At 40.8% G+C, this 13,432-nt stretch overlaps 1 protein-coding gene across 2 annotated transcripts in view; it reads left to right on the forward strand.

The window, feature by feature from the left end:
• Positions 1-13,432, forward strand: part of LOC125159062 (aryl hydrocarbon receptor-like) — a 64,341-nt gene that overhangs the window by 10,839 nt on the left and 40,070 nt on the right. For both annotated transcript variants that reach the window (XM_047846893.1, XM_047846894.1), the window contains exons 2-3: positions 854-1,041; positions 4,711-4,832. In XM_047846893.1, coding sequence (XP_047702849.1) covers positions 854-1,041; positions 4,711-4,832 — 310 coding nt within the window. The remainder of the gene's footprint in view (positions 1-853; positions 1,042-4,710; positions 4,833-13,432) is intronic.

Here is a 13,432-nt window from a genome sequence, read left to right on the forward strand (position 1 = left end):
TCTGTCTGTCTGTCTCTCTCCTTCAAAAATAAATAAACATTAAACAAATTTTAACATTTATTGTAGCTCAAATCTTCTGTAAACATTCTTTGAGTTTTTGTTTGTCTGAAAATGTCTTTACTTTGCCTTCATTTTTAAAGGATCTTTTCCTCAGTCATGGAATTCTGGGTTAACAATTCCTTCTTTCAGCACATTAAAGATGTCATCCCATTGCGTCTTGGCTGGCATTTTTTCTGATGAGAAGTGAGCATTCATTGTATCTTAATTCATCTGTATGAAATGGGTCTTTTTTCTCCGGCTCTCTCCATCACTGGTTTTCAGCAACGTAATTACAATGTACCTTGGTCTGTGTATGCATACAGAAAAGGAGAGACAGCATACACATAGATGTGTGTTAATGTAGGTCTGTGAGTGTGTGTGTGTGTGTGTGTGTGTGTGTGTGTAGGCTCAATTCTTAATAATTTCCTAAATGGAGTTTCAGCCATTTCAGTGTTAACTGTGGTATAGATTTCCTAATTTAAAAAATTGCATATGGATGCAAATATGTCAGGCTACCAGAAAGTGGGGAGGAATGGCCAGTCCCCGGCTCCTGGTGCTTTGAGGGCCACCAGGTCTAACATGTGCACAGTATGAAGTGGCCTCATCCATCCCCTGGGCCCACTGGCCAGGAGGGCAGAGCCTCTGTGGCGTTTTATGCATGGGCAGAACCTGAAACTGTAGAACAAAGGTTTCTGCCTCCAAACACCAGGAATGTGGGCCAGATAGTGTCTGGCACACCATTGGGGCCCTGTGGGTGATACAAGCGACAGTGCAGAGAAAGGCAGAGAATAATGGCTTCTCTCTCCCCGCCAAGTCCTAAACCACAGCCTCCAGAAGGAGCCAAGTCCAACCCTTCTAAACGGCACCGGGACCGCCTGAATCAAGAGCTGACCAAACTGACCAACTTGCTGCCCTTCCCTGAGGATGTGCGGGCCCGGCTTGACAAGCTCTCCATCCTCAGGCTGATTGTGGGCTACCTAAAGGTGAAGAGCTACTTCGCAGGTAAGTGGCAGCTGTGGTTCCAAAATAAGCTATGAGAGGAGCCTGTGCACACAAGCACTTGGAGTTAACCTTCTGTCCGGGCAAAGGCTGCACCATGGTGTTTGGTCTCAGGCAGAGGAAGAAGGCAGCATGGTCAGCACAGGTGCAGTAGGTGAACCAGAATGCAAGCGCGTAAGTGGATGCCCAACCTGATGTGTAAATTCTGGGCTCCACACCATCTCTCAGGCTGTCCATGGAAGGAGATGGACACAGGTCCCAGACTGGCTGTGTTTTGCACCAGGCTCAGAGACTGGCATATGCAGAAGTCCCTAGCTGATGGCCTGAATTCTTTCCTTCCATTGATTTGTCATTTCTTGTGATAAGCCAAGTGCTCCTCCACCTTGCAGAACTTTGGGTTTAGAACAACCATTTTTATGAAACTACGATATGAATTGAGATATCTTATTATCTTCTGGATCACTTATTCTCCTAAAGTTCTTTACCATGTAATGGGCACAGTCCAGTCTTCCATGTCCTGCCTGCTAATTCACTGTGTCATTGCTGAAAGGTAGTTTTAACCCATTCCTGCAAGTGGAACTTTTACTCAGTAAATCCAGAGATGCAACTGAGCACAGGTGAGCTTGTGGCCGCCAGTTTCTCCTGGAGGAGGAAAGTGTGTCCCTTCTTAACTGGTAACATGCAGTCCAGGAAGACAGACAGGAAGACTCTGGGCCTGGATAACATGTGACAAATTGTTACAGCAGCTCAAAATAGAAATTAAAAAATTAATTGGATCCAGTCAACATTGAAAATACATTGAGAAGGGGCGCCTGGGTGGTGCAGTCGGTTAAGCGTCCGACTTCAGCCAGGTCACGATCTCGCGGTCTGTGAGTTTGAGCCCCGCGTCGGGCTCTGGGCTGATGGCTCAGAGCCTGGAGCCTGTTTCCGATTCTGTGTCTCGCTCTCTCTCTGCCCCTCCCCCGTTCATGCTCTGTCTCTCTCTGTCCCAAAAATAAATAAACGTTGAAAAAAAAAATTAAAAAAAAAAAAAGAAAATACATTGAGAATTATGAAACTGCCCAAAATGCAGTGAAAACTTTAGAGGAGCAGCTGCTATTTAATCGCATATGACAGTAATGTGGAATAGCCATGTAATGGTCAAACACATTTGAGGTGCTGGCCAGGGGCCTGGGGTCAGAGGGCCAGGATGACTGCTGAACAGATACAGGGTTTTCTTTTGGGGTGTTGACAGTATTTTGGATCTCGATGGAGGTGGAGGTTGCACAACATTGTGAATGTGCTCAATGCCACAGGGCTGCTCAGTTTAAAATGGTTAATTTTACACTTTATGAATCCCACAGGGGCTGAAATCCTTTGAGGGAAGGGAAGCATAGGCCCTTCAAAGTCCTCTCATTACCCAGAGCCTTGCCTTGAATAGCCTTGCCTCTGTTTCCAGGCTGCCTGCCTAGAGCTGTGCCTGGGCCTTCTCTCCTCCAGATGTCTCTGGTTTGTGCCATGAGCACAGGGACTGTGCTGCAGGCCACTGACAGTGGTGGAGACCTTAGACCCTCTGACCTGGGTCTGGTTTCCCCCAAGGATGGCCCAAAGGAAAGAGGCACATATGTGCCCCTGGGATGCTCTGGAGAGCTGCTGTCTTTACTAGTTGTGTGTTGTGAACTGCTTTCACATGGTAACACCTTGATCCTCAGCCAGTCTAAAACCTGGTCTGTTCAGAGCTGTGGATCTCAGTCCTGTCTCTCCCACCACTTTTGTACACTCCTCCTCTGGGTCTCTCAGCCAGTCTAAAACCTGGTCTGTTCAGAGCTGTGGATCTCAGTCCTGTCTCTCCCACCACTTTTGTACACTCCTCCTCTGGGTCTCTCCTCTGAATGGATGAATGACTTCCAAGGCTGTTTCTCATGTAGGCAGGAGTGGGGACAGCCTGGGTGAGAGGCACAGCTACCTCAAGAGCCAGCCTGAGGAAAACAGTCCCCATTCCTTTTGGACCCTCAAACAGGCAGGAAGGCTGGACCCACAGGATCCACACACACAACGGCTTTGTTGAGGACCCACTACTGTCCACAGGATCCTAGCCTCCCCAAGCCATAGAACCCACTGAGCTGCCCTATCAAGGTCCCAGCTTCCTCCTGCCATGGCCTAAGACCTAGGCTAGGGCTTTCCCTATCCCTGCCTACTTCCGCATTCAACAGGACAGGTGCCATGTGTCAAAAGTTTCATAACTAAGCAGTTAACCCACATTCATCTGCTATATGCTCTTCAAATCCAGATGCCCGGTTCTCCCTTTCTTTGTGACTCAGCATTATATAATTTTCATATTATGTAATTCATAAGAAAGGATTGTCATCTATTGAGCATCCTCTATGAGCCAGGCTTTTTGTCCAGGTATCTCATCTGAGTCTGTGAGGCACTGTCATCATCTGCCAGTACTGATAGAAAAGTGAGGCTCAGAGAACTCAAGGATTTTTAAGGTGACACAGCAAAGAGAGAGAGCCAAGACTGAACCTGCTCTCACTGCACTAGGCAGAGTCTCTGTTGCCATGAAAATGAGGTAATTTGAAATCACAAACTCAAGCTAGAGAGAACTGGATGGCCCATCACTTGGGTCTTAGACCAGCTGGGGCCCACTGTAGAGTAAGAAGATAAAGAGACTTTGCTGGAGACCTGGAGATGGTGGCGGGGGTGGGGGGGAAGCACATAGTCACATGTCCCAAAGAGACAACCGGCTGAACGAGAACCCACTGTTCACACTCCTGTGGGAACTTGGGGGACAGCCTGGCTGGGACTGTTCTGCCGATGGAGGAGCACATTAGCACTCAGCTTGCAGGGAGGTGCAAGATCCTGAGAAGACATGGAATGCCTCTGTAGAGTGGTGCAGAACTGGAGGTGTGAGGGCATTCTAGATCCCTGCCAGCCTGGGCCTGGCCCAAATGCCTCATTCTTCACAGAAGAATGTCTTATTTCTAGGCTATCTCTATGTGGGGCTGCTCTTGGGTTGAATTCGTTCCCCAGCACCAGCCCCATACCTTAATCTTCCCCAGACAACCAGCTACGTCTCTAGCATGCAAGCCACTCCAGTGGTCCTGGGCCAGAGACAGAGGCAGGAGTGCCCTGGTTTCCACAGGGTTCTCTGATGAACCCTGTGATGAGCTTGTTTTTAAAACAACTTGCAGACCTCTCTGTACAAATGACTTTCCTCTGATTTCAAGCAGCCTCGACTTTTCACAGCTGCTCTGTCTTAGATGTTGGCTTGAACAAGCATGAGCAGCTCCAGTAGCCCTTGAGTTTCTTTCCAGGAATCATGACCAGATCACTTAATGGGCACTTCTGAGGCTGTAAGATGCTTTCCTTTTTTTCCCCCTCTTTATTTCAGAGCTATCATGTATTTTTTTTTATTTCTTCCAAATTTTTATTTAGATTCTAGTTTGTTAACATATAATGTAATATTGGTTTCCAGAGTATAATTTAGTGATGTATCACTGACCTATAACACCCAGTGCTCATCAGAAGAAATGCCCTCCTTAATACCCATCACCCATTTAGCCCATTCCCCCACCCAACTCCCTCCATCAACCCTCAGTTTGTTTCCTATTAAGATGGTTTCCTCAAACACAAGCTATACCAACAAGATTATTACATATTTGTTTTCAATGCCACCTTTGTCTTCCTCAGCCATCCTAAAGGACAGCATTGCAGACTGCTCAGGTGACCCACCCATGAATCCAGGAAGAAGTGAGCATACCTCTCCACAGGTCAATGCAGAACTGTTTTCTGAAGGGGACTTGCTTCTTCAGGTACTGTATGATATTTTCCAACTCTATTCCCTGTCAGTGGTTATAATTATAACAGAATCAGGCCTCAGAGTTTTCCAGAAAAATTTTGTTTCAACTCTTATTGAATTTATCTTTAATTGCCATGAACAGTTTCTGGTTGAATAGAGTATTCTATATCTCTTTTTCCCATTTTTTGGATAATTCTATAACTATTGTGCCATGTGGGTGGGAGTCACACATGAGAAGAGTCAGAAACCCTGGATGTCAGTCCTTAATGGCCACCTGCTAATCAAGTAGCAGCCAACTCTCCCCACAAGGATGATGCTGCATTTCCCTGCCTGCCTCAGGGGTTTTAAGACTCAGAAAGCTGAGTGTGCTTCAGAGTCCGAAGGCGGTGTGCTTCAGATCCAGGAAATCTTTACTTTCAGGACACTAAGGGGTATGTAGGTGCAGCCGGGGTTTGGTGCTGTCTTCAGATGAGTCATGTGAATCAAAGAGTCTGTTCCCTGGAGTTTGGCAGCACAAGCATTGGTTTGCAGTTCCTGATAAGGGCCTTTTCCATGAGATTAAAGAGCCTTTCTGGAAGTGTCGTTTCCAAAAGACAAAATTTCCAGGTTGCACGAGGTGGTGCTTAAGGTCTTTCACTCCTGGGAACACACTGTGAAAACATGTAGTCCTTATTCCCAGATCAGATGCCAAAAGTATCAAACCTGAATTTGAGAAAACTGAAAAAAATTTTGGAGACTTTATATCTCTTTAAGGCCAGAAAGTTTAACAGGTGAATACTGTCTTCCTGTGAAGAAGTTTAAGAAGCAAATCATCTACACATTGTGGCAAAGTAAAGCCTGAAGAAAACTATAGCATGCAGGTCAGCTTTTAAGTTTTGTGAAAAGTAAGAAGGACACTCTATGAAGCCCTGGGGCATTACTGTCCAGGTATTTCCATTCTTTCTAAGTGAAAGCAAATAGATGTTAGCTATCCCTAATCAACTGGAATACTAAGAAATGCACTGCACAGATCAATTGCAGTGAAAAAAATTTGCTATCATTAGGAATGGATATTGGTAACACACGGGGGTTAGGAACAACAGGGTAATGAAGGATTACAGTGTTATTTATTGCTCAGAGGTCCTGGACAAACCTCCATCCCTGGCCATTGGGTTTTATCACAGGTAAATTAGGAGTGTTACAGGGACTAGTGCAGCATATAATGAGGCTCTGAACCTTGTAATCTTCTATTATGGTCATAATGCCTTATAGGACTTCTTTCTTTATAGGCTATTGATTAATTCTGCGGAGAGGTTTTGAGGGATCTCTTTGAATCTTGATGGGAGGTGCACTGTAGATTCTGCCAGTAGCAGATGAAGATTTTGTCCATAAGAACGATGGTAGCTGATTCAATAGGAACAAATGATCAGTGTCTCCAGACTCAGCTAAACCACAAGAGATGGAGCAAACAGATTTCAAAGGGTCATTTAATTCACCTCATTGGCTATTTGATTAATACTGTCAAATTCTAGAATTATACCCCCCTCTACCGCCTTTGCCTCAGTTACTTTAGAAACAATATTTTTCAAAGATGCAAACTTAGAATCCTGAAAATTGGTACCCTCAAGGCACCAATTAAAGTAGTTATCCCATTCAGTTTGTTTACTTTGTTTTGTTTTGTTTGCAGACAAAGGTTTCTAATGTAATTATAAGAAAAAAATTGGGAAGATCAAATGTTCTTCCATATTGGCCATTGAAGTTCTACATTACTTTCAGTTAAGTTGGTATATTTAGTTAGAAATGCACATAGGGGGGCCATGATTTTAAAACATAAAATCGACAGAGGACCCAGAATGGAGGGGGCACCCTCAAAGCATTTTGATGATTGTGATCTGTTTTATTAGAGTCTTTTTCCTAAAACCAAAGAAAATTCCTAAACAGCACAGTTCCAGTAGAAACAGCCTGGTTTCAAAGGTATCGGACCAAAGTCAGCATATTTCCAACAGGCACAGTTTCAACAGGAAAAGTTCTAAAAAAGAGTGGGACCAAAGTCCAAATGAGTACTCTCAGAGGGCAAGGCCTTAACACAGATCCTTAATAAAGCATGGAGGAATCAAAACAGAGAGAGAGCAGAACTCAAAACCCAGAAGAAAACTTAGCCTCAAACTCCAAGGTTCACCAAGAAAGCAGTGAGCTCAAGTAGCTCTGTGGATACCAGTGGCTTTTGCTCATCACCCCAGGAATTGTTGAGGGGGGGAGGGGAGGGTCTTTTCTGGATCCCACTTCTGACACCAAGTAACATTTACCTTGAAAATAAACTGTCAGCTGTTTTACCAGAAAACATAGGTTTACTTGGGAGCCATAGGGAATTGTAATTTGGGACAAACAAATCTATTGAAAAACCATAGGCAAGTCCATAGAACAAAAGAGAAGAGACTCTTTTACAGAGGAGAAGGAGAAATTGGAAGGGGATGTTGTAAACAGAAAGTCCATTAGAATAAACTGGGAGCTGGAAGTATAGTGACTTCTCATTGGCTGGGGTGTGACAGTCTTAGGCTGAGATTTGAACATCTCTTACTGGCTAGGCTGGTTCGGGGGTGGGGGGGAGGAGGAAATCCTTCTTCCTCCTACTGGTAGCAAAATAGCTAAAGTAGTATCAACTTGCAAGATATATCTCTTCCTGTTGTGCTCTGCAATTGATGATGAGTTGTAAGACATGAGAGCTCCCCCTCTGATCCCCCAGCTCCATGATTTAAAAACAGGTTTTCTTTTATTTTCACAGAAATATTTGACTTCATTTTGTGGGAGCACGTTCAGATGTTTGGCATTCAAGATCAAATCAAATTTAAATCATTTCATTTTTCTAAAAACGCACAATTAAGAGGGTGAAATAGTAGACCAGCTAAAATTTAACAGAGAAAATCAGGGAAAGACACAATTTGGAAGAGCCACAGGGTCAGAAAAGTCTCAAAATCTACCAAAACCTTGCCCTTGTAATGTCCAACTGCAACTGGACCATCGTCTAGAACAATAGAGCAACCCATTAACAATTAGTGAAGGCTAACAGCTTGAAGTTTAGTTGGTGAGATCAGGGAAGGAGATAATAAACCGCAAAGGTAAACACTGTTGTCACTATCTGCTGATCAGGAAGACTATGTACATACCCAAGGCTATGCCTTATGGGGAATGAGATTAGAGGCTGCAGGGGGTGAGGGAATTAGACTTCACTGAACTAATCCATCCAGATCATTAAATAAACAAGCAAACAAGAGAGGTGGAGATCATTATCCAGTTAGTATATTACCTAAAGATGTAGTTCTCAACAATAAATCATGAGACATGTAAAGAAACAGTAAAGTGTGACTCATGTAGAGAACTAAAAGAGGGAATAGAAACTGCCCTTGAGTGACCCAGATGTTGAATATACCAGATAAAACTTCTAAGTGGTTTTTATAAATATGTTCAAAGAATGAAAGGAAATAATTTTTAAAATTAAAGGAAGATGACAAAGTCTCATCAAATACAAAATATCCATGAAGAGAGATATAAAAGGAACTACATGGAAATTCTAGAGTTGAAAAATATAATAACTGAAATGAAAAATTCACTAGAGGGACTCAATAGCATACTTGAGCTGGTAGAAGAATCATGGCAGGATTTGAAGATAGATAGAGATTATGCAGTCTGCAGCACACACATGCACACGCACACACACACACGATATGAACAGAGACTCTAAGAAATATGGGATACCATTAAATGCACACCAATACATATACTGGGGGTACCAGACAGAAAGAAGAGAGGAAAAGAAGCAGATTGAATATTCAACAAAATGATGACCTAATACTTCACAAATTTGATAGAAACATTACTGTACACACCAAAGAAGCTCAAAAATATCTGAGTAGAATAAATTCCAAGAGATACACACCTGGACACATCATAGTCAAAATATTGAAATGAAGACAAGAGAAAATCAAACACCAAGAGAAAAATGATTCATCATGTACAAGAGAACCCCCCACAAGATTAACAACTGACTTGTGATCAGAAACCATGAAGGCCAGAAGACAGTGCAGTGACATAAAGTGCTGAAAGAGAAAAAGAAAAAAAACCCACACATTTCCACCAAGAATCCTATATCAGCAAAACTATATTTCAAAATGAAGGTGAACTAAATATTCCCAGATAAACCAAAACTCAGGGAATTTGCTATTAGCAGACTCACCTTTTGATAAATACTGAAGGATCTTTTTCAGCCTGAAGGTAAGTGATATCCAACAGCAATTGATCCACGTGAGAAACAACAGCACTGATAAGGCAATTATCAGCAATTATAAAAGGCAAAATAATGTTTCTTCTTTCTTCTATATAGTTATTTTAAAAAGCAGTTTCCTGGGGAAACAAACAAGTATATAAATTGTGTTGAGCCTATAACACACAGAAATGCAATATAGTTTACAACAACAACAATACAGAAGGCAAGTGAGAGAAAATGGGAGAAAACTTGTGCTGAAGTAAGGAAATGACATCAGATGTGAACTCTAATACACAAAAATTGAAAAGAACCAGAAATGGTAACAAGAAGTTTAATAAAGTAATTCTCCTTAAACATATATGTGCTCTCCTTTCTTCTTTCAGCTGATTAAAAATGCATTAAATTAGGGCGCCTGAGTGGCTCCACTGGTTAAGTGTCCGACTTCAGCTCAGGTCATGATCTCCGTGTTCATGGGTTTGAGCCCCATGTCGAGCACAGTGCTGACAGCTCAGAGCCTGGAGCCAGCTTGGATTCTGTGTCTCCCTCTCTGCCCTTCCCCAGCTCTGTCTCTGTCTCTGTCTCTGTCTGTCTCTCTCTCTCTCTGCCTGTCTGTCTGTCTCTCTCTCTTTCCCTGTCTCTCAAAAATAAATAAACATTGGGCGCCTGGGTGGCGCAGTCGGTTAAGCGTCCGACTTCAGCCAGGTCACGATCTCACTGTCCGTGAGTTCGAGCCCCGCGTCGGGCTCTGGGCTGATGGCTCAGAGGCTGGAGCCTGTTTCCGATTCTGTGTCTCCCTCTCTCTCTGCCCCTCCCCCGTTCATGCTCTGTCTCTCTCTGTCCCAAAAATAAATAAACGTTGAAAAAAAAAAATAAATAAATAAATAAATAAATAAACATTAAAAAATAAAATGCATTAAATGTTAAAGTAATAAAATAACATTGTATTACAGATTTGTATCATATAAAGTTATAATATACATTAAAATATAGCAAAAAGGGAGGAAGGTAATAGAGATATATAGGAGTAAATTTCTATATCTCATTGGAATTAAGTTAGCATAAAATGAAGTATATTCTGATAATTTGTTATGTATATGCAAGCCACAGAGCAACCATTTTTTAACAAACTCAAAAAATACAAAAATATTACATTAAATAACTGAAATGCTATACTAGAATAAAAACTTATAGTAAAAGAGGAACAAAAGAAATATGAGACACAGGAAAAAAAAGCAAAACAGCAAATGTAAATCCCATAATATCAATAATAATCTTAAATGTAAATGATTAAACAATCCAATAAAAAGTCAATGACTATCTGGCTGTATTTCTTATAATCCCTCCCATATGTCTTCAAGAGATACACTTTAGATTCAGAGATGTAAATAGATACAAAGCAAAGGTGGAAAAGAATATACTGTACAAACAACAACCATAAGAGACCTGGTGTGACTACATTAATATGAGACAAAATAGACTTTAACACAAGAAAAATTATTGGAAATAAATATTTTATTTATTTATTTATTTACTTACTTACTTACTTACTTTTATTTTTTAGAGAGTGCAGAAGAGAGGGTCAGAGAGAGAGAATCTTTTTTTAAGGTTTTTCTTAATGTTTATTTATTGTTGAAAGACAGAGACAGAGCATGAGCAAGGAAGTGGCAGAGAGAGAGGGAGACACAGAATCTGAAGCAGGCTCCAGGCTCTGTCAGCACAGAGCCTGATGTGGGGCACAAACCCACAAGCTGTGAGACCATGACCTGAGCCAAACCAGGCGCCCTGAGAGACAGAATCTTAATCAGGCTACATGCTTAGCATAGAGTCTAATGTGTGGCTCAATCCCACAACCCTGGGATTATGACCTGAGCTGAAGTCAAGAGTCAATTGGATGCTCAACCAACTGAGCCACCCAGCTGCTCTGGTAAATAGATATTTTATAATAATTAAAGGGCCAATCTATTCCAAAGATATAACAACTATTAATATATATGCACCTAACAATTGAGACCCAAAATACATAAAGTAAAAACTGGTATAATCAAAGGGATAAATAATTCAAAAATAGTAGTTACTGACTTTAATACCCAACTTGCAATAATAAACACAAACAACTAGATAGAAGAGTAACAAGGATGTTGAACACTTAAGCCATACTATAAACCAACTAGATGTAACAAACAGTATAAAACACTCAACCAAACAACAGGACAATACACATTCTACTCAAACATGGAATATTTTCCAGATTAGACCATATTCCACCATTAAACATGCCTCAATAAATTTAAAAGAGTTAAAATCATACAAAATATGTTCTCTAATTTGGAACAAAAATAGATACATAGATCAATTCAGACCCCAGGAAAAAACCCACAATTATATGGTCAATTAATCTAAGAAAAAGGAGGCAAGAATATACAATGGGGGAAAGACAATCTTTTCAATAAACAGTTCTGGGAAAATTGGACAGCTACCTGTAGAAGAATGAAATTGGACCACTTCTAACACCATACACAATAATAAAATGAAAACTAATTAAAGGCCTAAATGTGAGACCATAAACCATAAAAATCCTTGAAGAGAATACAGGCAGTAATTTCTCAGACATTGGCCATTATAGTATTTTTCTTGTCTTTTTTTTTTTAATTTTAGAGTGAGCAAGGGACAGGGGCAGAGGGGGAGAGAGAGAATCTTAAGCAGGCTCCAGGCTCAGCACAGAGCCCAAAATGGGGCCTAATACCACAAACCTAGGATCATGACTAGAGCAAAAATCAAGAGTCAGACACGCAACTGACTGAGCCACCCAAGTATCCCCATGGTAAAATTTTTCAAGAAATGTCTCCTAAGGCAAAGGAAGCAAAAACAAAAATAAATTATTTGGACTATACAAAATAAAAGGCTTTGGCACATTAAAGGAAGCCATCAACAAAAAGACAACTTACTGAATAGGAAAAGATATTTGCAAATGATGTCTCTGATATCTAAAGAACATACACAACACCAAAAAGCAAACAATCCAATTTAAAAAATGGGCAGAGGATCTGAATAGACCTTTTTCCAAAGAAGACATACAAATGGCCAACAGACACAAGAAAAGATGCTAAATATCACTAACCATCAGGGGAATGCAAACCAAAACTACAATGAGATATCACCTGCCAGAATGGATAAAATTTTTAAAAAACCAGAATGGATAAAATTTTTAAAAAAAGAAAGAAAGAAACAACAAGTGTTGACAAAGATGTGGAGAAAAAAAGTACCCCTCCTGCACTGTTGGTGGGAAGGTATATTGGTCTAGCCACTGCAGAAAACAATATGAAGTTTCCTCAAAAAATTAAAAATAGAAATACCATATCATCCAATAATTCCACCATAGGATATTTTCCCAAAGAAAACAAAAACACTAACTCAAAAAGATATATTCATCCCTATGTTTATTGCAGCAGTATTTACAACAGCCAAGATATGGAAGCAACCTAAGGGTCTACCAATAGACAAATGGATAAGGAAATTGTGGTGTATACATACCATGGAATATTACACAGCCATAAAAAAGGATGAGATTGTGCCATCTGAATCAACATGGATGGACCTAGAATGTGTAATGTTATGTGAAACAAGTCAGACTAAGAAAGACAAATACCATATGATTCCACTTAAAAGTGTAATCTTAAAAAGCACAGGGGTGTCTGGGTGGCTCAGTCGGTTAACTGTCCGACTCTCGATTTTGGCTTAGGCCATGATCTCATGGTTCATAGGATTGAGCTCCACATTGCACTCTGCACTGACAGCACAGAGCCTGCTTGGGATTCTTTCTCTCCCTCTCTCTCTCTGCCCCTCCCTTGCTCTCTCGCTCTCTCTTTCTCTCAAAATAAATAAACATTTAAGAAAAGAAAAAGGAAACAGAAACAAATGAATAAACAAACAAAAAGCAGAATCAGACCTATACATACATACAACAAATTGAGGGTTGCCAGGGTGGAGGGGGTTGGGCAGTTGGGCAAAATGGGTAAAGGGGAGAGAGAAATATAGGTTTTCAGCTATGGAATGAATTATTGACAGGAATGAAAGACACATCATAAGGAAAAAATACATATATAATAAAATAAAATTTTATATAATCGATACATCTTTTTAATTTCTAGCAGTTGAAAGCACTAGGGGAAAAAGTTCTCCTACTACATTGGACTTAAATTAGAAATCAATAACAAAAGGACTATTTAAAAATATTTACAAAATACACACTTTCCTAAACAACCAATGAGTCAAAGAAGAAATCACAAGAGAAATTAGAAAATACTTTCAGATGAATGAAAACAAAAGTAATACAACAAAACTTAATCAAATGCTCTTAAGGCAGTTCTTTGAGG

The sequence above is a fragment of the Prionailurus viverrinus genome, unplaced genomic scaffold (assembly GCF_022837055.1).
Source record: "Prionailurus viverrinus isolate Anna unplaced genomic scaffold, UM_Priviv_1.0 scaffold_42, whole genome shotgun sequence".
NCBI lineage: Eukaryota > Metazoa > Chordata > Mammalia > Carnivora > Felidae > Prionailurus > Prionailurus viverrinus.